General features: G+C 43.0%; 1 protein-coding gene across 3 annotated transcripts in view; it reads right to left on the bottom strand.

Annotated features, from left to right (window-relative positions):
- wwox (WW domain containing oxidoreductase) overlaps positions 1–25297 on the bottom strand; it is a 1164136-nt gene that overhangs the window by 1020875 nt on the left and 117964 nt on the right. For all 3 annotated transcript variants that reach the window (XM_070898280.1, XM_070898281.1, XM_070898282.1), the window contains exon 5: positions 24347–24453. In XM_070898280.1, the coding sequence (XP_070754381.1) occupies positions 24347–24453 (107 nt within the window). The remainder of the gene's footprint in view (positions 1–24346; positions 24454–25297) is intronic.

Raw genomic sequence — 25297 nt, 5'->3', positions numbered from 1 at the left:
GGGTTTGTAACTCTCGACCAAATGAACCGGGGATTCATGCGAGTGTTTGATGCCGGACATCAGTCTAGATGTGCCAAACTCTTGCAGGACCCTGAAGGGGTTTGTGGACCATTGTCATCAGCAAGCGGTCATCATCAAAGCCCTCCAAGATCAGTGCCCCAAACGTGAAGCGAGGACGGGAGTAACTGCGTCGTGCAGGCAGCCCAGTAAGCGGCCCCGATAGCAGGAACAGATGCGACTGAGCGGAGGGAACGTCTACCGTATCTCGGGCGAACAAGATCCTCAGGATACTGAAGTCCAAGGGGCTCCAGACCTTCCAAAGGATTTGTACCATTTGATCAAGAGGGTACTTCCACCTCCCCCCTCCTTTCCTCTCTCTCCCCTCTCCCCAGCTTCTCTCTCCCCCCCTCCTCGCTCCTCTCCGCTCTCTCTCCCCCCAGCTCCTCTCCTCTCTCTCTCCCCCCAGCTCCTCTCCTCTCTCTCTCCCCCCGCTTCCTCTCCTCTCCTCTCTCCCCCCACCCTCTCCCCCCAGTTTCCTCTCCTCTCCTCTCTTCCACTCCCCCACCCATCCCTCTCCTCTCCATCCCTCTTCTCTCCTCTCCATCCCCCTCCTCTCCTCTCCATCCCTCTCTCCTCTCCATCCCTCTCTACTCTCCTTCCCCCCCTCTCTCCTTCCCCCCCTCCTCCCCTCTCCATCCCACCCCACTCCTCCACTCCCCATCCCTCCACTCCCCATCCCTCTACTCTCTCCCCCGTCTCCTCTCTTCCCCCCCCACTCCTCTCCTTCCCCCCCCCACTCCTCTCCTTCCCCCCCCACCCCTCTCCTCTCTTCCCCCTCCCTCCTCTCCTCCCCCTCCCTCCTCTCCTCCCCCTCCCTCCTCTCCTCTCTTCCCCACTTCCTCTCTCCCCCCTCCCCCTCCTCTCCTCTCTTCCCCACTTCCTCTCTCCCCCCTCCCCCTCCTCTCCTCTCTTCCCCACCCTCCTCTCCCCCCGTCTCCTCTCTTCCCCCCCAACTCCTCTTTTCCCCCCCCCACTCCTCTCCTCTCCTTCCCCCCATCTCTCCTTCTCCCCCTCCTCTCCTCTCCTTCCCCCCCATCTTTCCTTCCCCCCCTCCTCTCTTCACCCCCCTCCTTTCTCCGCCCCCCCTCCTCTCTCTCCCCGCCCCCTCCCCCCCTCCTCTGTCTCCCCTCCCTCACCCCCTCCTCTCTCCCTCCCCCCCTCCTCTCTCTTCCCCCGCCACCGCCCCCCGCTCCACAAGCCCTGGCCGAATGGGCTCCCTCATTGGTGGTCCGTTGCTTTCCTTCCCTAAGGAGGAGTTCTATTTTTTATTTGTTATTTACTGATTGATTTTGGTGCTTTAGGGGCAGGGTTCCTTCTATTTTATTTGTTAATTAATTGCTTATTACTTTTTGTGCTTTGTTTGATGCTTGGTGGTGCTTTAAATATAATTACTTGTGCCAATTCCTTAACTGTAAATAAGGTCTTCTGTGCGGACAAAAGTGGACACATACGCTGCCCTAAGTTAGTTTAGTACAACTTTTTTCCGGCCAAATTGGCATAAATAGTATAAGTGGCTGGGAACGCCTCCTTTTGAAAAAAAAAACTGACCTAACAAAAAACCTAACTAACCTCACTTACACTGACGTTAATTAAATGGCCATATTTGCAACTAAAAAGATACACCAGAAAAATCAAGTTACACCAGAAAAATCAAGTTACACCAAAAAAAATGGTGCAACTCATGGGGAAATTTGGGCCCTTTAAGTGCACATCCAAGTATTTTTTAAATGTGGTGAGGCTTTCTCTCTCTACCACCCTTTCAGGCAGTGAGTTCCAGACTCCTCTGGGTAAAGAAATTACCCCTCATATCTCCCCCAAGTTACTTTAAATCTGTGCCCCCTGGTTGTTGACCACTCTGCCAAGGGAAACAGGTCCTTCCTATCCACTCTATCCAGGCCCCTTATAATTTTATACACCTCAATCAAGTCTCCCCTCAGCCTCCTCTGTTCCAAAGAAAACAGACCCAACATCTCCAATCTTTCCTCATAGCCAAAATTCTCAAGTCCAGACAACATTCTTGTAAATCTCCTCTGCACCCTTTCCAGTGCAATCACATATTTCCTGTAATATGATGACCAGAACTGCACGCAGTACCACAGCTGCAGCCTAACCATTGGTTTATACAATTCAAGCATAATGTCCTTGCTGTTGTATTCCATGCTTCGACTAATAAAGGCAAGTATTCCATATGCCTTCTTAACGACCTTATCTACCTGGCTTGCTACCTTCAGGGATCTGTGGACCTGCACTCCAAGGTCCCTTTGTTCCTCTACACTTTTCAGTGCCATACCAGTGTATTCCCTTGCCTGGTTAGACCTTCCCAAATGCAATTACCTCAAACTTCTCCAGATTGAATTCTATTTGCCACTGTTCTGCCCACCTGGCCTATACATTGATATCTTTCTTCAGTCCGCAGCGTTCCTTCTTCATTATCAACCACACAGCCTATTTTAGGAGTGCAGGTATCTCAAGGGGTAGTGGAGCTGAAGGAGATTACAGAGGTAGAATGGGGCGATGCCATGGAGGTATTTGAAAAGAAGGATGAGAATTTTGAAATCAAGGCATTGCTTAACCGGGTCAGCGAGCGCAGGGGTGATGGGTGTACAGGCCTTGGTGTGAGTTAGGACACGGGCAGCTGAGTTCGGATGACCTCAAGTTTATGTAGGGTAGAATGTAGGAGGCAAACCAGGAGTGCGTTGGAATAGTCAAGTCTGGAGGTAACAAAGGCATGGATGAGGTAAAGCAAAATATAAACTGAAAAATGATTCATACATACTAATCTTCTGAAAATGTTGCTCGTCAAGACTAACTACATACAGATCAATACTGGCAAAAAAGTGTTAAATTGTGTAAAGAGCAACTGGAACAATCGTTGCCAATTGCTACATATTAATTTCTTTATTTGGCTGTTTTATGAAAATTGCTCTGCTCCAGGGGAGATTTGTGTCAGATAATTCATCTTAGGTTAATACAAATCATGACTCCAAATTTACTATTTCCTGTTACCCAGGGCAAGTAGCTTTCAAGGACAGTTTTTAACTGAAATATTCTTTCACAATTAGCATTGTTTCTTGCAGCAAGTATATGCACTTGCAGTAATTTAAGGTGTGCGTTGGAATTCTATCCTCCCAAAATGGTACTGGGGATTAAGGTTGTTTTCAATGACGCCACTGGAAATATCAACCAGAGACAGGGACGGGGAACGCTACAGATCAAAAGAAATGTTTAAGTGGTCTATAGGGATGGCCTTCCCCTGCTCCAAAGTTGGTGCACTTGGTCTAATATGTTTTGCTTGTATCAAGTATTTTGTAATGCATGTATACCAAATAAAACTAAAAAATATTATACAATCAACTTTAAAATAATTTTGTTATTTTATATTTCTGCTCGGGATGTCGGTGACACTGGAAAATAGGCCACACATTGCTCATTCTTGCTGCCCTGAGAAAGTGGTGTTGGGCCTTCTCTACAAACTGCTGCAGTCCTTAATGCTCAGGATTAAATAGACAAGTTACATTTTTTTATATCAGTAACTGCATAATTAAATTCAACACTTGCCTACACACATGCAAGCTATCAGTCGTTACAGATTCTGCAGTAAGCGCGGGGCTTACACTCTGTAATTTGCACACCTGATGTGACGATGCTGGAAATATTTTTGCAGCACTGTTGGATCCATCATCACCCTCTCCGATTGGCCTGGTGGGAGACGGTTATTCAATTCCTCCCTTGTTGTGCATCATCAGCTTTTCTTCTGGGATATGTATCCCTTTCATTCTTCCACGGCTCTCCTTCCCACTCACTGTTCTCGTTTCATTTTACAGCAAAGCTCCCTCATACCTTCATCGGGTCAAATTGTCTTTTGCGTGTCCAAGAACAGTGACCGCCAAAGAAGCACACGGTACCAATTTAATTCCCCCCCCACCACATAATTTCTAGCAATTCAATAGAAAAAAAAAATCTCGATTTAAAACTAAAAAAGATTTTTAAAAATTTTTATAAATTAAACGAAAATATAAATGAAAAAAATGCATATCTAACAATAGATTACCAAACATCACAAGTGGTAAAGTCTACATCACTCATGGCCCGTAGCCATTCAGCAGTTTATTTCCCAAGTGCGTGCACAGGCCACTGAAGTCTACGCCAACCAGCTTACCGGTTTTCCATGGTTTCTTTTCTACCCGTTCTCACCTTGGCTGTTTACACTCTCTGTCAGTTGTATATGTCTTTTATTTATTTGATTTCTCTCATTATGCCTCCTGCTGCTGTCAAACTCATCTCCTGTCCTCTAAACAAGCACTTCACAGCAATGTTCCCTCTAAATTTTTTTCTGTGCACGGGCCCTTTAACTGGCTGCACGGACCATTCAAATTTCCGCGCATGCATGGTTTCTTCTATGTAAGAGTCGGTGAGCAGCTGCGCGGGACTGCCAGACCACTGGCAGCGCAGCTTAGCAGGAACATTGCTTCACCGGTCGTTCTATTTATTTTCCTGTGTTTGTGGGGTTTTTCTTTTTCCCTTCCCCTTGTTGTGCTTGCCTTAAGGTTGAAACAGCGACTGATTCTGTTTTTCCATAGATGCTGTCCTGGCCTGCTGAATATTTCCAGCTTTTCAGTTTTTGTTTTCAGATTTCCAGCATTTGCAGTAAAAGTTTTTTTTGTTTATATGGATTCTTTCTACAGCATTTAATTGGATTGTCACCAGCCAGTGAACAGTTGGACATGTGTCCATTCGATATTCTACAATAATGCAGTCCAAACAGTGAAGTAAAAACAGAAAATGCCGGATACACTCAGAAGAGACAAGCGGACAACCCATCAGAGATGAGCAGAACTGTTGAAGTTCTACTGCACAAAGTGGGTAAGGAATTAGAATGCAGGGTGCATTATCAGTTTGAAAAGTGAGTTCCCAAAACCAATATTCTCCTAAACCTTAACAAAAACTTGCATTTATAGACCACCTTTACCGTAGTAAAATGTCCCCTTCACAGGAGCGTTAGGAAACAAAACTTGACATCTCGCAACATCTAGAATTCTATAATTCCTACTTCACACATTGGCCTGGATCTTGCGGTCAGCAGCGAATGAACGGTGGAAGCCGCTCATTACAGTTACACTTGCCACAGACTTTCTATGGGCTTTTGCACTGGAACTTGTGACACCCACAACAGGGGATCAGGGCCTGTGTGAACAGGGAAAGAAATGGCGGAACAGTTAAACAAATATTTTAGTTCCGTCTTCACGAAGGAAGACACAAATAACCTTCTGGAAATACTAGGGGACCGAGGGCCTAGTGAGAAGGAGGAACTGAAGGAGGAATTAGGCGGAAAATTGTGTCCGGGAAATTGATGGCCGATAAATCCAGGGGCCTGATAGTCTGCATCCCAGAGTACTTAAGGAAATAAGCTCTGGAAATAGTGGATGCATTGGTGATCATTTTCCAACAGTCTATCGACTCTGGATCAGTTCCTATGGACAGGAGGGTAGTTAATGTAACACCACTTTTTAAGAAAGGGGGGAAGAGAGAAAACGGGTAATTATAGACCGGTTAGCCTGACATCAGTAGTGGGGAAAATGTTGGAATCAATTATTTAACATGAAATAGCAGCGCATTTGGAAAGCAGCGACGGGATCAGTCCAAGTCAGCATGGATTTATGAAAGAGAAATACTGCTTGACAAATCTTCTAGAATTTTTTGAGGATGTAACTGGTAGAGTGGACAAGGGAGAATCAGTGGTTGTGGTGTATTTGGACTTTCAAAAGGCTTTTGACAAGGTCCCACACAAGAGATTGGTGTGCAAAATTAAAATTGGGGGTAATGTACTGACGTGGATAGAGAACTTGTTGGCAGACAGGAAGCAGAGAGTTGGGATAAATGAGTCCTTTTCAGAATGGCAGTCAGTGACTAGTAGGGTGCTGCAGGGCTCAGTGCTGGGACCCCAGCTATTTACAATATAAATTAATGATTTAGATGAAGGAATTGAGTGTATATCTCCAAGTTTGCAGATGACACTAAGTTGGATGGCGGTGTGAGCTGTGAGGAGGACGCTAAGAGGCTGCAGGGTGACTTGGACAGGTTAGGTGAGTGGGCAAACGCATGGCAGATGCAGTATAATGTGGATAAATGTGAGGTTATCCACTTTGGTGGCAAAAACACAAAGGCAGACTATTTTCTGAATGGCGGCAGATAAGGAAAAGGGGAGGTGCAACGAGACCTGGGTGCCATGGTACATCAGTCATTGAAAGTTGGCATGCAGGTACAGCAGGCGGTGAAGAAGGCAAATGGGTATGTTGGCCTTCATAGCTAGAGGATTTGAGTATAGGAGTAGGGAGGTCTTACTGCAGTTGTACAGGGCCTTGGTGAGGCCTCACCTGGAATATTGTGTTCCGTTTTGGTCTCCTAACCTGAGGAAGGACGTTCTTGCTATTGAGGGAGTGCAGCGAAGGTTCACCAGACAGATTCCTGGGATGGCAGGTCTGACATATGAGAGACTGGATCAACTGGGCCTGCATTCACTGGAGTTTAGAAGGATGAGAGGGGATCTCATAGAAACATATAAAATTCTGACGAAACTGGACAGGTTAGATGCAGGAAGAATGTTCCCGATGTTGGGGAAGTCCAGAACCAGGGAACATAGTCTAAGGATAAGGGGTAGGCCATTTAGGACTGAGATGAGGAGAAACTTCTTCACTCAGAGTTGTTAACCTGTGGAATTCCCTACCGCAGAGAGTTGTTGATGCCAGTTCATTGGATATATTCAAGAGGGAGTTAGATATGGCCCTTCCGGCTAAAGGGATCAAGGGGCATGGAGAGAAAGCAGGAAAGGGATACTGAGGTAAATGGTCAGCCATGATCTTATTGAATGGTGGTGCAGGCTCAAAGGGCCGAATGGCCTACTCCTGCACCTATTTTCTATGTTTCTACCTTTGTATCCCCATAACCAATCAGATTGAAGAATTCTTACTGAGACGCACAGAGTCTGAACCAGGAAGTGTAAGTTTGAATATTTAATTCAATGTCAAATCAGGTACAGAAAGAGAAATAGAGAGGGAAAGAAAGATGGCATTAAGAGAGAGAGATAAAAGAGAAAGAAAAAGTAAAAATATACGTATTTTAAAAAATCTCCAACAAGAATTAAAATCTGAAGGAATGAGACTCCAGACATGTAAACATTAATTATCAATGCCAGAGAAGTTGTTTGGCAGTAATTAAGACTTACAAGCCATTAAAAATACACTTTCACTAGAATGGATAAGCTAAATCTTTTGCTGCCAAATCTAGTGGGTAAGTACCACAACTTCACGCATTCTATGTTTCAATGGCGAATCTGGACGAGATACCAGTATAGCGAAGCTTCTGGAGGAGCTCGGCAACTCGGATAGAAACTTCCTGATTTTAGTGTTTAACTGCGCACGTGCTGTCACCACAAGTCGCTGTTCGATTAACTCTTTAATAACGGTGAGCGCTGATAGGCTAATTCTTATTTTTACCACAAATTGCGGGCCAATGTGTGGAGATGACTCTTGAGGGCAAATGCAAAATGCTAAGTCCCTTCCTATTTGAAGTTCTATTGAAACCAATCCTTTACAAATCATTTAATTTTCTGATTTCTGTTGGTTTTTCTTGAATATCTTCATTTAAACAACAAATTCGGATGACATCATTGTGGCAATTTTCAATGAGATGCTGTAAAGTCAAACTATATGAAGGAAGTTGTTATAGCACTCCAACGCACTCCTGGCTGGCCTCCCACATTCTACCCTACGTAAATTTGAGGTCATCCAAAACTTGGCTACCCGTGTCCTAACTCGCACCAAGTCCCGTTCACCCATCACCCCTGTGCTCGCTAACCTACATTGGCTCCCTGTTAAGCAATGCCTCGATTTCAAAATTCTCATCCTTGTTTTCAAATCCCTCCATGGCTTCACCGCTCCCTATCCCCACCCCCCCCCACCCCCGCAAGATATCTGCACTCCTCTAATTCTGCCCTCTTGAGAAATCCTGATTTATAATCGTTCAACCATTGATGGCCATGCCTTCTGTTGTCTAGACTTTAAGCTCTGGCATTCCCTGGCTAAACCTCTCCACCTCTCTACCTCTCTTTCCTCCTTTAAGACACTCCTTAAAACCTACTTCTTTTCATCTGCCATAATTTCTTCTTATGTGGCTCGGTGTCAAATGTTTGGTCTTTATAATACTCCCGCGAAGTGGCTTGGAACATTTTACTATGTTAAAGGCGCTATATAAATACAAGTAGTTGTTGTTGTTGTTGTCGAAATTAAATTAACATTTGTAGATAGTCATTAATCCAGGGTGTTTCAGCTATTTTCCCATGACAACTGTCTAAGCCAACTAAGCTTCCTCACACTTCACTTAGGTTGGCAGTTACCTGTTTCAGCATGATAACAATAGCTGCACCTTCAGCTCCAATTAGGTACAATCCTGCCGACAATGCTTGATTCTCAACTGGCTTGAACCTCAACTATCCTGCTTAGGAGACAACTCAGCACAAGTCTGGACATGCATGCATAGAACCCTCTGCCAACAGTTACAAGTTTAAACATTTAGAGAGTGGAGAGAGGGGAATTCCGCCTCTCTATACAGTTAAATTGAGGTCAAGTAGGTTTAAAAAGTGTCGAGGGAGGCCAATGGAGCTCCTGAGCACTTTGTAAATTAGATTTGACACTGCACTCATTTGTACTCAATGCAGTTTCAAACTGAGGAAATACAAGACTACCCATTCTAGGGAGTATCACTCGAGAGTCAGTCCAACCAATCTTTGGATTTATACTGCAAGCCTAGTGTTGGTGCAAAGCAGAAAACGCACCAGTGGACTCTGTTGAATTCTTCACTTTGTTCCACCTTTTTTTGCTGTGGATCACATTGCAGCTTGTTTGCACCTTTTCTTTTCTATCCTATTTGCACTGTACAAGATAAATCTCGATGAATCAGAGGGAGGTGCTCAAAACCAAAATCAAAATCAAATAAGAACATAAGAACATAAGAAATAGAAGCAGGGGTGGGCCATACAGCTCCTCGAGCCTGCTCCGCCATTTAATACGATCATGGCTGATCCGATCATGGACTCAGCTCAACTTCCCTGTGTGCTCTCCATAACCCCTTATTCCTTTATCATTTAAGAAACTGTCTATTCTGTCTTAAATTTATTCAATGCCCCAGCTTCCACAGCTCTCTGAGGCAGCGAATTCCACAAATCCACAACCCTCTGAGAGAAGAAATTTCTCCTCATCTCTGTTTTAGATTATATCCTCTAGTTCTAGTCTCCCCTATCAGTGGAAACATCCTCTCTGCATCCACCTTATCAAACCCCCTCAATCTTATACGTTTTGATAAGATCACCCCTCATTCTTCTGAATTCCAATGAGTAGAGGCCCAACCTACTCAACATTTCCTCATAAGTCCTCATCTCTGGAATCAACCTTGTGAACCTTCTCTGAACTGCCTCTAAAGCAAGTATATCCTTTCGTAAATATGGAAACTAAAACTGCACGCAGTATTCCAGGTGTGGCCTCACCAATACCCTGTACAACTGTAGCAAGACTTCCCTGCTTTTATACTCCATCCCCTTTGCAATCAAGGCCAAGATTCCATTGGCCTTCCTGATCACTTACTGTACCTGCATACTAACCTTTTGTGTTTCATGCACAAGTACCCTCAGATCCCGCTGTACTGCAGCACTTTGCAATCTTTCTCCACTTTCCAATATTACACTCCATCTGTCAAATTTTTTCCCACTCCCTTAGCCTGTATGTCCTTTTGCAGATTTTTTGTGACCTCCTCACACATTTGCTTTTCCTCCCATCTTCGTATCGTCAGCAAACTTGGCTACGTTAACGACTTGGAGGAAGGGGCCAAGTGTAATATAGATTGTAAATAGTTGGGGTCCCAGCACTGCTCCCTGCGGCACCCCACTGGTTACTGATTGTCAACCTGAGAATGAACCATTTATCCTTGCTCTCTGTTTTCTGTTCGTTAGCCAATCCTCTATCCATGCCAATCCCGTGAACTTTTATCTTGTGCAGTAACCTTTTATGTGGCACCTTGTCAAATGCCTTCTGGAAGTCCAAATACATCACATCCACTGGTTCCCCTTTATCCACCCTGTTCGTTACATCCTGAAAGAATTCTAGCAAATTTGTCAAACATGACTTCCCCTTCATAAATCCATGCCTACTCTGCCTGACTGAATATTGCTTTTGCAAATGTCCTGCTACTGCTTCTTTAATAATGGACTCCAACATTTTCCCAACCACAAATGTTAGGCTGTATTTCTCCAAGATATTAGAAAAATATTTTCCATGCGGCAGCCCCCTCTAACAAATGGGTGTTGGTGGAAGATGCTGGTTCAAACTTGGACCCAAATGAGACACGATTAATAAACAATACTGCTTTTTGTCTGCCTCTTTTTTTAAATAGGGGCGTTACATTTGAGTTTTCCAATCTGCTAGGACCTCCCCAGAATCCAGGGAATTTTGGTAAATTACAACCACCATCCCTGCCGCTACTTCTCTTAAGACCCTAGGATACAAGCCATCAGGTCCAGGGGATTTATCCGCTTTTAGTCCCCTTATCTTACTGATTACCACCTTCTTAGTGATTGTGTTAAGTTCCTCCCCACACACCCCACCCCCCACCATAGCCCCTTGACTATCCACTGTTGGAATATTGTTTGTGTCCTCTACTGTAAAGACTGATACAAAATATTCGTTCAGAGTTTCTGCCATCTCCATGTTCCCTGTTACTAATTCCCCGGTCTTATCCTCTAAGGGACCAACATTTGCTCTAACCACTCTTTTCCTTTTTATATACCATATAGAAACTCTTGCTATCTGTTTTTATCTTTCATGCCAGTTTAATTTCATAGTCTATCTTCCCTTTCTTATTCATTTTTTTAGTCATTCTTTGTTGGCTTTTAAATGCTTCCCAGTCTTCTGTCCTCCCACTAGTTTTGGCCACTTTGTATGCCCTTGTTTTAATTGGATACCGTCCTTTATTTCTTTAGTTAGCCACGGATGGCTATCTTTTCTCTTACACCCTTTCCTCCTCACTGGAAGAGAGTTTTCTTGCGAGTGTGAAATATCTCTTTAAATGTACGCCACTGTTCATCAACTGTCCTACACTTTAATCTATTTTCCCAGTCCACTTTAGCCAAATCAGCCCTCATACCTTCATAGTCTCCTTTATTTAAGCTTAGTACGCTGGTTAGAGATCCAACTTTCTAACCCTCCATCTGAATTTGAAATTCAATCATGCTATGATCACTCATTCCGAAGGAATCCTTTACTAGGAGATTGTTTATTAATCGTGTCTCATTTGGGTCCAAGTTTGAACCAGCATCTTCCAACAACACTCATTTGTTAGAGGGGGCTGCCACATGGAAAATATTTTTCTAATATCTTGGAGAAATACAGCCAAGTAAATAAATAGTCAGAAACATACAAGATATTTAAAAACAAAAGTAAATAGCGCCACATGGGCATTCACTCTTTTTTAAATCACAGAAGTCGAGTTTTGAGATCATTTACTGCAGGATGCTTCGGTTTTGCAGTAAACTTTAGCATCCTGTAATTAATCAAGAGATTCTCTCCTGACTGCATATCTCTGGTAATTAAAGTTCTGTAATACAGTAGCTTATTCTTTCTGCTCCAGCACCTGCATTTCATTTGTTTACTTTTCCACAGTCATAAATCTGCACAACTGTCAATGTGACATAATATTAGTGCAGTAATCAAAGTTAATTAGCTTTCTCAATACACCACAACAAGGCTATAATAGAGAATCATTTAAAGAGTTCCATATACCAACTTACAAATGATTCATCAGTAACACAGCAATATGAAATCCCAAATGACTGGTATTTAAGGAAAAAAATGCTTATATTCATACTGATTAAACTCTTTTGGAAGCTTAATGTATTATTTTTACCTCTATTTTCAACTGAAAATGATGCAGTGGCTCAGTATGTTTTGGAAGAGGATAGAAGACCACGAGTCCAGGATACCTTTTCAGTACAGGTATTGTGAGCATACTAATTCACTGCTATGTGCCTATCTGCATCACCAAGGTGTGGACAAAGAGAGCATTAACACATTGCATTCTTCCATTCTTCCATCCTTCCATTCAGCTGGTATTTACAAAAAACAATCTGTGTGATAAGCGCACTTTGCAGACACAAACTAAAACACACAGTACAACAATCTCTGATGTTAGGAAATATGCTCAGCAATATATAACAGTGGTTTTCAAACTTTAAAGAAGATAAGAATTAGGAAAAGGAGTAGTCCATATGGCCCTTCGAGCCTACTCTGCCATTCAATAAGATCATGGTTGATCTTCGACCTCAACTCCACTTTCTCTCCTGATCCCCATATCCCTTATTAGAGCCCGTGTGGAAATCTCCTGAAAATATTGATCTTTTGCCTTATCCACACTCCCAAAAGAAAATCTAAGGAAAACAGGAGCATACAAGACTAAATTGGTCCATTTATCCAGCCACAGAGTTAAGCAAAGGAAAACACAGTTCACCACCTAAGTTTCTCAACAAATGGCTTCCTAGCTCCTTTTTAAAACTACTGATATCAGCTTTTGCTGGCCCCTGGGAGCCTATTCCCAAAATGTAGTTCTCGTGGCCATGTTGAAGAATTTCTCATGGTTCAACCTGGTGATACCCTTATGGATCTTGAATTCTTCACTAAGATCCCATTCTCTGTCTTTTGTAGAGTAAGAGAAAATGCAGCTTTGGTTATAAAAATAAAAGAAAATACTGGAAACTAACTCGCACCAAGTCCCGCTCACCCATCTCCCTTGTGCTCGCTGTCCTACATTGGCTCCCGATTAAGAAACGCCTTGATTTAAAAATTCTCATCCTTGTTTTCAAATCCCTCCATGGCCTCGCCGCTCATCACTGTAATCTCCTCCAGCCCTACAATCCCTAGAGATGTCTGCGCTCTGCCAATTCTGGCCTCTTGAGCATCCCCGATTTTATCACTCCATTATTGGCAGCCATGCCTTCAGCTGCCTAGGTCCTAAGCTCTGAATTTCCCCCCTAAACCTCTCCGTCTCTCTACTTCTCTTTAATCTAAGATACTCCTTAAACCCTACCTCTCTGACAAAGCTCTTTGACCAAGCTTTTGGCCATCTGCCCTAACATCTCCTTGTATGACTCGGTGTCAAATTTTGTTTTCGATAACGCTCCTGGGGACGTTTTACCACGTTAGAGGAGCTATATAAATGTAGGTTGTTGTTGGAAACACTCAGCAGGTCAGGCAGCATCTGCAGAGAGAGGAAGATAGGGTTAATGTTTCAGGTAAATGACCTTTAGTCAGAACCTACTGACCTGAAACGCTAACCTTACCTTCCTCTCTCCGCAGATACTGCCTGACCTGCTGAGTATTTCTAGTATTTTCCATTATTTCAGGTTTCCAGCATCTGCAGTATGTTGCTTACAGCTTCTCTCATCTCTCCTTGTAGTTCTGGATGCAAGTTATCAGATGGCGAGCACTTTGCTGAATCTTTTCTAATGCAATGAAGTTCCTCCTCTAATATGGTGAGCAGAACTGCACACAGCATTCTAAGTGTAGTGTAGGCACAATATCACATCCTGTGATTTGTCTTCTATTCCATTATTCAATGCACTATGCACCACAACATCCGGTTTGGTTCACATTGGGCAAATGGAATAAAAGACAAATCACCAATACCCCCAAATTATTTTCCTATCCAGTATCTTGTATATTATAATTTAATTTATAGTTCCAATGTTTATTCCTCTTCCTCGTCTTATCATTTTGCACCTATTGACACTATTTCATTTACCATTTCTCAGCCCAACTTCCCCATCTATCGAAATCCCTCTGTAGCTAATTAGCCTGGTCTTGATTGTTTGCAAACCCCTGCTCCCTACCCCGTCATCATCAGCAAATTTTGACAGTTTTGTCTCCATCCCAATTTCCGAATCACTGATACGCAACATGAATAGTAAAGGTCCAGAACTGATCCTTGCAGCATCCCACGAGTCAATCCTGCAATTCAATTCCTCGGCCAGGCAGGTTTATGTTACTCCAGGGCACTACTTATGTTTGACCACAGTGTACAAATTAGCATGCTCAAGGTTAACAGTTAATCATGAATTCTGATAAATCACTTAACCAACCTGGCTCACTAATGGAACTGGATGGGTCGAACTATCACTGGAAGCTGGGATTCTTGCCAGTTGACTCCAGATAACCTTGTACGTCAATATCCTAATGGGTAAGGTGGTTCTTCCTGGACAGGCTATAGGAAGATTGCCAGTGCTATGTGCTAGTAGGCTGCATGTTTTTAGCCAATTAAATTCCAACATGCAAACTCTGCCAACCTATGCCTAAGTGCTTTGGTAAGTAAAGTGCATTCTTATGGGGACAGTGTGTACATGCCAAATCAGGAAAGCAGTAACTCTACCTCAGTGGATTTCACAGTAGCTTGGTTTGGAGACCCGTAAAGATGTTGATGAGTTTCCACATGCGTCATATACCCTTGGACCATAAACAAATACCTCTGCTTAAAATTGTTGTTTTTTTTTTAAAAAGATCTTTTAAAAGTTGAAAATGAATCACAGAAAATAAAATTCTGCTACACAGCTGTTATACACATCACAAAATCATAAAAGCAGATGAACAAAATTTCTATTTCGACGGAATAAAATACACACTAGTTGCAATGAAATCATGATTTATTTCTAGTCTAAAATCAGAGCAGTCTGCCATGGTTTAGTGCATAAGGAACAACGGAATGCATCTCACAGATCAATGGAAATCTCTGTTTCCATTCAAAGTGTTCACAGAAAAATCAAGTATACAAATTCCATCTGCACATATATCAGGCCCTATTCCAAGAGCCGGCACAGGCACGATGGTCTGTGATATTAATGCAAACTACTTTGTCAACAATAGCCTAAGGGTTTCCTTTTATTCTACAATTCCAAAATATTCTGTTATGCATTAATAAAACCAAATAAATGATTCATTTGCAGTTTAAATAGTAAGGAAAACTATCAATTGTACAGAGTTCCCATGTACAATCTATCTAACGGCGATGTGAGTTATAAACTGCATTTTGCAGCTGACTGTATACCAACTCCAGCTTCCAGTCACTATCAAAAGGATGATAGCTGTTACAGTTCAGGTTTTTGCCCAGTATTTTTTGCATGTTCATGACTGGACCACAGCTGCCACAAGCAGACCAAGCCCCTTATGGAAGAAAGAAAGAAAGACTTGAATTTATAGAACGCCTTTCACGACCACCGGACGTCTCAAAATGCTTTACAGCCAATGAAGTACTTTTGGAGTGTAGTTACTGTTGCAATGAACCAAAACTGAGTATTTATTTCCCACTGTGTACAAATTAGCATGCCCAGTTTAACAGTTAGTCATAAATTCTGATAAATCACTTCATGGAGAATAGGTAAGATGCATACCATGTTCTTCACCACTGAAGGCAGACAAAAAACATGACTTGCTGCTACACCACTGCATTCATGGTCAGTTACTTAGTAAGATTTACTTGCAGATAAAACAGTGTATCAAAGCAAAACGATATAGCAGTGCAGTACAATAACCAAACTTACATAATATACAAACTAGATGTCTGAACACAAACCCAAAATTCCTGCAGTTTTTTTTAGAAAAATCTTGGAAAATGAGTATTCGATACAAGTTATGTGGTATGATTCCTCTTAGAGCCCCTTTTTCGCCCTTATGAAACAATAACAGAATGGCAAAATAGAGAATTGAAGGAATTAAAGACTAAAAAACTGGAAGTTGGTTGGGAGGTAGGAGACAGAGAGTAGGGATAAAGGGAATGTATTCTGATTGGTGAGATGTGACAAGTGGTGTTCCCCAAGGATCTGTACTGGGGCTGCAGCTTTTCACCATATTTATCAATAACTTAGATGGTTGTATAGAAATAGATAGCTGCATATCCAAGTTTGCAGAGGACTGGGAGGCACAGTACATTGTGCAGATGGAGCAGGAAGTTACAAAGGGACAAGGACAGTGAGTGGATAAAACTGCGGTAAATGGAGTTCAATGTGGGTCAGTGTGAGGCCATGCACTTTGGATCCAAGAAAGATAAATCGAAGTATTTTATTAATGGTGAGAAACTAGGAACTGTAGAGGAGCAAAGGGATTTGGATGTCGATATACATAGATTATTAAAATCTTGTGGACAGGTACAAAATGTAATCAAAAAGGCTAATGGAATGTTGGCCTTTATCTCAAGGGGGCTGGAATACAATGGGAAGGAAGGTATGCTTCAATTATGTAGAGCCTTGATCAGATGACCACTGCAGTTCAGTCCCGGGCACTGTACCACAGGAAGGATATACCTGTATTGACTTTGTTGGAAATACAGCACAAACTCACGAGAATGATAGCGGGCCTTCAAGAGTTAACTTAGGAAGTCAGGTTGCATAAACTTGGCTTGTATTTCCTTAAGTAGGAAAGGTTGAGGGCTGATCCAATCGAGGTGTTTAAAATGACAAAGGGATTCAATAGGGTAGACACAGAGGCCCCAAGTTTCGTGCCGCAGCGAAAACGGCGCACCTCCGAGCTGGGCGCCTGTTTATCGCGCCGAAAACTGCGCCTAAAAAAAAGTCCGATATTCTGGAGCACAATGTCAGCTTGGCGCGGCGCGCTCTTCGCAGCAGGGGGCGGAGCCTAACACTCGCGCCGATTTTCTAAGTAGCAGGGGGCGGGTACAATTTAAATTAGCCTTCGTGGTGCCGGCAACCCTGCGCGTGCGCGTTGGAACGTGCGCGCACGCGCAGTCTCACACAAACATTGGCACTCGGCCATTTTAAAAAATACTGCAGAAAAAGTGAAGATTTGTTTCTTGGACCCCTGCAAAAGCTTGTAATTTAATTTTTTTTGATATTTCTGTGTGTGAGGGAGTGCTTTTAGCAGCACTGCTGAATAAATCACCTGCTGAAATCAGTGAGTTCAGCGTTTCACTGCTAAACTTGCAGAACCGGTGCTGCATTAGTGCATGCAAATTAAGGACTGTGTGTTTGGAGAAATAAGAGTGCCAATTCAACTTTGCAATAATACGTGGTATTGACAATGCAGCACCCATTCTGCAAATTTAAATATAAAACTGTCGATGTGGCTGCCTCTCCCTGTCCAAATGGCCTCAGTCCCCCTCACAGCTCGAAGGCTGCTGCTGTATCTTCGGCTGCCGGCCAGCCACTGACGCCGCTGATATCCTATGGCCGAGTGGCCTCACGTCCGTCCGCTGCTGATTGTTTGGCTGCCGGCCAGCCACTGACGCCGCCCCTAAAGCGTGGCCGAATGGCCTCAAGAACCTTAATGAGCTGCGTGTGTCCTGCGCTGATTCTTCGGCTGCCGGCCAGCCACTGACATCGCTGCTATCTCATGGCCGAATGGCCTCACATCGGTCCGCTGATTCTTCGGCTGCCGGCCAGCCACTGACGCCGCTGGTATCTCTTGGTCGAATGGCCTCGGGTCCGTCCGGTGCTGCTTCTTCGCGGCCGGCCACGAAGAGAATGAAGGCCTGCCTCAAGCACTGCAGCTCAGCTCGAAGCTTGCTGCCGCTGCCGTCGAGACACTGACGCCACACCCCTGCCTGTCTCCAACATGAAAGGCCTGCCTGAAGCACTTTCACACAGGTAGGAAAATGGTTTATTTAATCTTTTCTTTGCTTATAAATTTTTATTCAGGTTGGATTTATTTGTATAATATTTGTATAAGTATAACTAAGGATTGATTGTAGAATTTAATGACTTCCCTTCCCCCCCCTCCCCCCCCACCTCGTTCCCTACGCCTAATTTGTAACCTACGCCTGATTTTCTAAAGTGTAGACAAGGTTTTTTCGAGCGTACAAAAATCTTCACTTACTCCATTCTAAGTTAGTTTGGAGTAAGTTTTCACTCACGAAACTTTGAAATCAGGCCTAAGTGGCCGGACACGCCTCCTTTTGAAAAAAAAATTCTGTTCCAAAGTGAAACTGTTCTAACTGACTAGAACTGGAGCAAACTAAATGTGGAGAATTCCGATTTCTAAGATACTCCGTTCTACACCAGTTGCTCCTAAAAATCAGGAGCAAATCATGTGGAAACTTGGGGCCAGAGAAACTATTAACTCTGGTGGGGGAATCCAGAACAAGGGGACATAACATCCTTGGCTTTATTAATAGAGGCATAGAGTACACAAGTAAGGAAGCTATGCTAAATCTTTATAAAATACTGGTTAGGCTTCAGCTGGAGCATTCTGTCCAATTCTGGAAGGATATATTGGCTTTGAAGGAAATACAGCGTAAATTCACGAAATAAAAGCAGACCTTCCAATTAGGAAGAACGTCAAGGCCTTAGAAATTTTGCAGAAGAGATCTACTAGAATAGTACTAAGGATGAGGTTCTTCACTTAGAGTGGAGTAACTGGGGTTGTTCTCTTTAGAGCAGAGAAGGTTAAGAGGAGATTTAATAGATGTGTTCAAAATCATCAACAGCTTTGATAAATAAGGAGAAACTTTTTTTCAGTGGGAGAGGTTCAGTAACCTGAGGAGACAGATAAAACGTGATAGGCAAAAGAACTGGAGGAAACATGAGAAAAAACATGTTTACGCAGCGAGTTGTTATGATTTGGAACACGCTGTCTGAAAGGGTGGTGGAAGCAGATTCAAAAGTAACTTTCAAAAGGGAATTGGATAAATTCTTGAAGGAAAAAAAATTGCAGGGCTATGGGAAAATAGCAAGGTAGTGGGACTAATTGGATAGCTCGTTCAAAGAGCCAGCTCAGACATATTGGGCCAAATGGCCTCCCTTCTGTTCTGTATCATTCTATGGGCCCGAAATTGATGCAGTCACCGCCCACTGCCGTCGGTATTTCTCCTCGGGTTCTGCCCATTGCCAGTTTGAATCTGGTCTGGAGCGGGCGGGAGGGGAGAGCCACCGGGAACCGCTCGCTAATGTCAGCGGACGGCCGAGTGGTGTAAGTGGACTCCCACCCACCAAGATGCCAGATTGGTGCGGGCAGGAGTCAGAGCCAGAACGGGGGTGGACCGCTGCGAGGAGGCTGGTCTGTCCCCGACGGTGAGTAAGAAGAGCTGAAAAAAAGTGAGTAAACATTTTTTAATTTTTTTCTTTACAGGGTCCTCTGAAGGTGTTTCGATTTTTTTCTTTTGATGCTTTTTATTTTCAGGTCTTTGATCCTCCGTGCGCCCAACTCCATCTTCGGTGGCAATTGGGCGGCAAGTGCCTTTGTCGCCGAGATTAGGAGCTCCCGCTGGATGCCGCCCAGATTGGCAGCGTAAATCTCTCATTTGTCGCCCGCCGACCTTTGAAGGACCTTTTTGATGAAGACCCCACCCAAAGTACCATCAGGTACCTCAGCGGCCATCGGCGTTCCTTTGGGCGGCATTTGGGGGCCGGGGGCCTTCACCAAATTTGGGCCCTATGATTCTTAGAGTTAGGCCATTCAGGAGTAAAATCAGGAAGCATTTCTTTACATAAAAGGTAGTGGATAATATGGTAGGTCAATTGAAATTTTCAAGATTAAGGTCAATAGATTTTTGTTAGGTAATATATTTAGATCAAAGGCAGCTAAATGGAGTTGCAGTACAAATGGAGATGAATTATGATCTGACAGAATGTCGGAACAGACTCGGACGGCTGAATGGCCTACACCTGTTCCTAAGTCCCCCAAAAGGATTCTCTTTTTGATGTGAAAGCATATTCTTTGAAGATTTGTCGTTAAACAAACACCACCGCAAGTCATGCTTTAGTGGCACAGGGGACAAGTCCCCATCATGGTGTTCGCACCTTCCGGGTCGAGTGGTTTGCGGCAGGTGACAGTACAGGAAACTGCATTTTGATAAAGCCATGATCAAATGGAATTCATGGGCTGCCGATGTTGAGGAACCCAATGGACGTCAACAATGGACTGTATTCGTGTAACCCGATAGATATTGAAACTCCATTTTAGGGCAGACATTCCCTATTAAATACAGTGACTGGGTCTGACCAGTTACGTATATTGGCCATCTACAGTCTGTCACAAAACAAACAATTGTCAAAAGTAACCAGCCAAAAACACAGTTAGCTGAAGCTATTTTTAACACTCAGATCGTGCCCTTTTAAAATTGCGTAAAATAGAAACAAAAATCCACATTCCCAACACACTGCATTGCAAGAAACCCTGCCAAGTATACAGACACAGGTCATAATGATGTAATCGGTACTGTAATGTAATTGGTGATGACAAAATGGCATCAGTCATCTATTTTCATCTTTAATAAAAAAATATTCTAAAGGCAAATCTCTATTGCAAATGCTTCAGCTGCAGTAAATATATCATGTCTACCGTAAAATAAACCTGCCGCTAGGAGGCACAGCTGGCATAGACTATTCCCAAAATAGGTGTTCGTCATCCTGAAGATTGTAAGCCAGAGAGACTATTTATGTTTACGGTAACAGAACTTGAACCTTTACCCTGCTACATTTTTTTTAACATTGTAATATTTGACATAACATATCACGACAAACAGAATTTCACTTTAATTGGAATTAAAACAAGTAAAACTTGATGAATTGACATTAAATTCAGTTTCTGTGCCTCATCATCGCCACATTTATACAGCACACCTATGGTATTTTGTAAGAAAATGAGTAATTGTTAACATGTTTATTCTGCTTGAAACACATTTCTGTAATTATGATTAAATTATACTGATGCAAACCTAATTGATTTATAAATGTGCCTGCACGACTGCTAAGTAACAAACAATCTCCTTTGATTGAAAAGGTTAATAATTCCAGGTCCGAATAACTAGGGTTGAAAGCAGAAAATAATTATGCTGTGTATTTTCTGAGTTTTTTTTTCCAACGTACTGGGTGATTTCACACAGATGACATTAACCCTGCACACATGAATGCAATTTCATAAAAAGCGTAACTCTACGTGTCAGAAATTACAACGTTGGTGGTTCCCAATCAGAAGCAGGTTCAATTTCCAACCCTTCACTCCACTGGGTTTCCAATCAAAGTCACACTAATTAGTGGGGGGGGGAGCAAGGAGAATGGGGATCTTACAAATTAGGTAGAGAATCGTCACCGATACACTCGTGTACATATTTGTGGCTGCTCACAGAATACCGAGAGAGCACTGGGAGCAGATCCCTAACACGTAGTCTCGGCAGCAGGTGGGAGACTGACCCAGGGAAATCGAGAAGAAAGAAAAAATGTCATATTCCCAAATGCAATGCAGCTATTGTGGTGCCTCGGTGTTCTGAGCCCTTGCACTATAGACTGCCATGGTATAGGTTTGCACAGGATTCCTCACAAATCAAGTAGCTGAGCTGAGGTGCATGTTTAGGATCCAGGAAGGAAGAAAAATATATATTTTTAAAGTAACCAGTCAACCTTTCACACATGGGGAGGGGAAGCAGAAAAAAATAATCTTTTTCACAACACAACTTCATAGAATCATAGAAATTTACAGTACGGAAGGGGGCCATCGTGTTCGCGCCGGCATTCAAAGAGCTATCCATTCTAATCCCACTTTCCAGCTCTTGGTCCGTAGCCCTGTAGGTTACTGCACTTCAAGTGCACATCCAAGTATTTTTTAAATGTGGTGAGGGTTTCTGCCTCTACCACCCTTTCAGGCAGTGAGTTCCAGACCCCCACCACCCTCTGAGTGAAAACATTTCCCCTCATATTTCCTCTAAACCTCCTACCACTTACTGTAAATCTATGCCCCCTGGTTATTGACCCCTCTGCTAAGGTGAATAGGTCCTTCCTATCCACTCTATCTAGGCCCCTCATAATTTTATACACCTCAATAAGGTCTCCCCTCAGCCTCCTCTGTTCCAAAGAAAACAAACCCAATCTATCCAATCTTTCCTCATAGCTAAAATTCAGGCAACATCCTCATAGATCTTAAAACTCTTCAGCTCAAGTTCATTTTCAATTCAGAAATTAGCAGCCGTAGTTACCATTCAAATAGCTTTCCATCTGTGTGGAACCTCCCAATGCACTTTACAGTGGAGCCACCTTATTATGATCGTTTTTAGGATAATTTTCCCACTTATACGCACTTTCTGTCTAACGGCAAAATACTGAGAGTATTGCAGCAGCAGGGTGAGCAATCGCAGAACATGTCCGAATGCCTTTTGGTGCTCAGATCCCTGGAGCTCAAAGAAACCAGATGCACGATAGTCACATCTCCCTGAGAAGCAATAGTGCTCCCTTTAAATTGGCAATCTAATAAAAATGTTTACAAAACTGCAGTAATAGGCACTGCAAAGAAAAGTGGCTGCACAGTGATTTTTATTTTTATTGCAACAGTATCTTACAAATTTCCCCCGAGGAAAACTCAATCCTGCAGGAATATAAGTCATATTAGAGCATAGACCCATTACTGTCTCTTCCCACATGTCGTCAGTCTTTTGGATGGCAAATTGCAACAGACAAAAGCACTCTATTGTACAATAACAATATGATTTTGGAGTTTACATTTGTTGTCCCAATTAGCTAAGAATGTATTATTTAGTAACTACCTATAACTGACTAGCTTAGGGATGCTGTAATGCTGCTACCCTGACAACATGCAGTAACATTTTGTGCTGTGTGCAATCTATGGGACGTAAAGAAGCTTTTAAAGGGGCAACACCAGCACATTTTCAACCTTTTCTCCTCCATTTGTCTATTACCTGACGATGTCATTCATATCACATGTGCATGTAATTTTGACCAACATAACACACTGATCTCGGGAACAGCAAATCCCAACATCTCTGATATCATATTCAAAGCATGCTGGAGTCCAACATTTCAAACAAACAGTGAAAACAGGGTGCACAGATAAAGAAAGACTTGTACAGATATTTATATCGCAACTTTCACGACCACCGAACGTCTCAAAAGCGCTTTACAGCCAATGAAGTACTTTTGAAGTGTAGATACTGTTGTAATGTGGGAAATGCGGTACTCAATTTGCACACAGCAAGCTTCCGCAAACAGCAATGTGATAATGACCAGATAATCTGTTTCTTAGTAATGTTCATTGAGAGATAAATATTGGCCAGGACACCGGGGATAACTTCCCTGCTCTTCTTAGAAATAGTGCCATGAGATCTTTTGCATGATAGAGCAGAGGGGGCCTTGGTTTAACGGCTCATCCGAAAGACGACACCTCCGACAGTGCAGCACTCCCTTGGTACTGCACTGCAGTATCAGCCTAGATTTTTGTGCTCAAGTCTCTGGAGTGAGACTTGAACCCACAAACTTCTGACTCAGATGCGAGTGTGCTGCCCACTGAGCCACAACTGACACTAAATAGTGTCATAGTTCATTTGGTTTGCAGCTGGACCTCTTTGTTTAACAAACACACGAAAAAAGGGGAAACTGACATTCGATACATATTGCCAAACTGAAGCATCATCCCCAGAAATGCCATATTCCATTAAAAAAATCTTTACACATAGCATGGTGTTTATATTATGAATTTCAATTTACACAGTAATTGTTCAGTGAGAATGGTTTTAGGTTTGCCCCAGTCTTGGAATTCTCTCATGGGATTCTTGGATAGCTGGGGTAATTCCACAATCCCAGCAGGGAGCTACGCTTGCAGGGAGCAGAGGACGCAGAATCGGTACATAGAAACATAGAAAATAGGTGTAGGAGTACGCCATTCGGCCCTTCGAGCCTGCACCACCATTCAGTACCCCATTCCTGCTTTCTCTCTATACCTCTTGATCCCTTTGGCTGTAAGGGCCACATCTAACTGCCCTTTGAATACATCTAACGAACTGGCCTCAGCAACTTTCTGTGGTAGAGAATTCCACAGGTTCACAATTCTCTGAGTGAAGAAGTTTCTCCTCATCTCGGTCCGAAATGGCTTACCCCTTATCCTTAGACTGTGACCCCTGGTTCTGGACTTCCCCAACATCAGGAACATTCTTCCTGCATCTAACAATGTTCTAACCCGTCTGAAACCAATGTTCCCAGTGAGCGTGGCTTCCCCACTGGGGGGTGCAGATCATGGAATTACCCGAAAAGAAAAAACGGTCATGAGGACGCTCACTGTAAATGCCCCAAAGTTACGCGGTTATCAATCCAACCTTCCTGCTGGATTTTATGACAGATAAATCTTCAAATCTCAGTGTGTAATTCGAAGATTCTTGGTCCAAAAAGTAGCATTTACTACATAGTCTTATGAGTGAGCTTAAATTAAGTGTAGGGATGCCTTGCAAACGACATGGAAGCACTCACCCATTCCTCCAGTATCTTTTGTGTAGCCTCACTTGCTCGTGCTCGATTTCTGCAGGCTAGGACAACATGTGCTCCGTGCAAAGCTAAAGAGCGTGCAGTTTCATAACCTAGCAAGAAAAAACATCGTTATTGCTTACATAGTTGTTTTGGGGACAAAAAAAAACATTTTCCATACTTTTAGACATCACTGCTTGAATAAGCAACAATTTCATAATGCTCTACGTGCGAGTGCACAATCTCAAAGGGCTGATTTACATGAAGGCCCCAGAGTGCAACGAGCAAACTAGCAACCAATCTGTCAGGTAATTTTCCCCAATAATAGTGCCTAATTGTAAAAATGTTATCATACAAGCTAACTGAGCAATTTTCTCTGAGAAATACTGGGCACTGGTCAACTATTTAAAAACTAGGGAGCATGATTGTCTCCTGCAAATACATTTTGCTGCCAGACTGACGGCGCAAGTGCAAAACTTTACATTTCCCCGTTTTTATTTCGGATTTCAGTTTCATTGATGTTGCAGCTTTGGTTCCCATTTGCGAAGGAAATAAAATACTCAAAGGGATAATACCAGACATGCAAACTCACCTAAAAGTTATTGCGAGCTACACAATAAATGAGATGTGGTTCAGTGCTATTTATTTATCTACTAGTAACTGCCAGCTGTACAATCTTTTCAAATTATCTTCTTTCAGGCATTTTATAGCAAATGGGAGCAAAATCGTGCCAAAATCTAACCAGCAACACTCAAAGTAATAATTTGCTATAGTTTAAATGCAGTCTACTAAAAGGTTTCGCAGTGACTGCCTATTTTCAATCTTTAGCTCACCCCTCCCCACTCCAATTGAAATTAGGGGGGGAAATGTTTTTCAGTACCATGGGAACCATTCCAAAATCGCTCAATGTTACCCCCACATGCATAATGTGTACTTGCAGTTCAGTTCAATCTGCTC

The sequence above is a fragment of the Pristiophorus japonicus genome, chromosome 13, assembly GCF_044704955.1.
Source record: "Pristiophorus japonicus isolate sPriJap1 chromosome 13, sPriJap1.hap1, whole genome shotgun sequence".
Taxonomy (NCBI): Eukaryota; Metazoa; Chordata; class Chondrichthyes; family Pristiophoridae; genus Pristiophorus; species Pristiophorus japonicus.
This window is presented reverse-complemented; position numbering and strand designations above follow the sequence as displayed.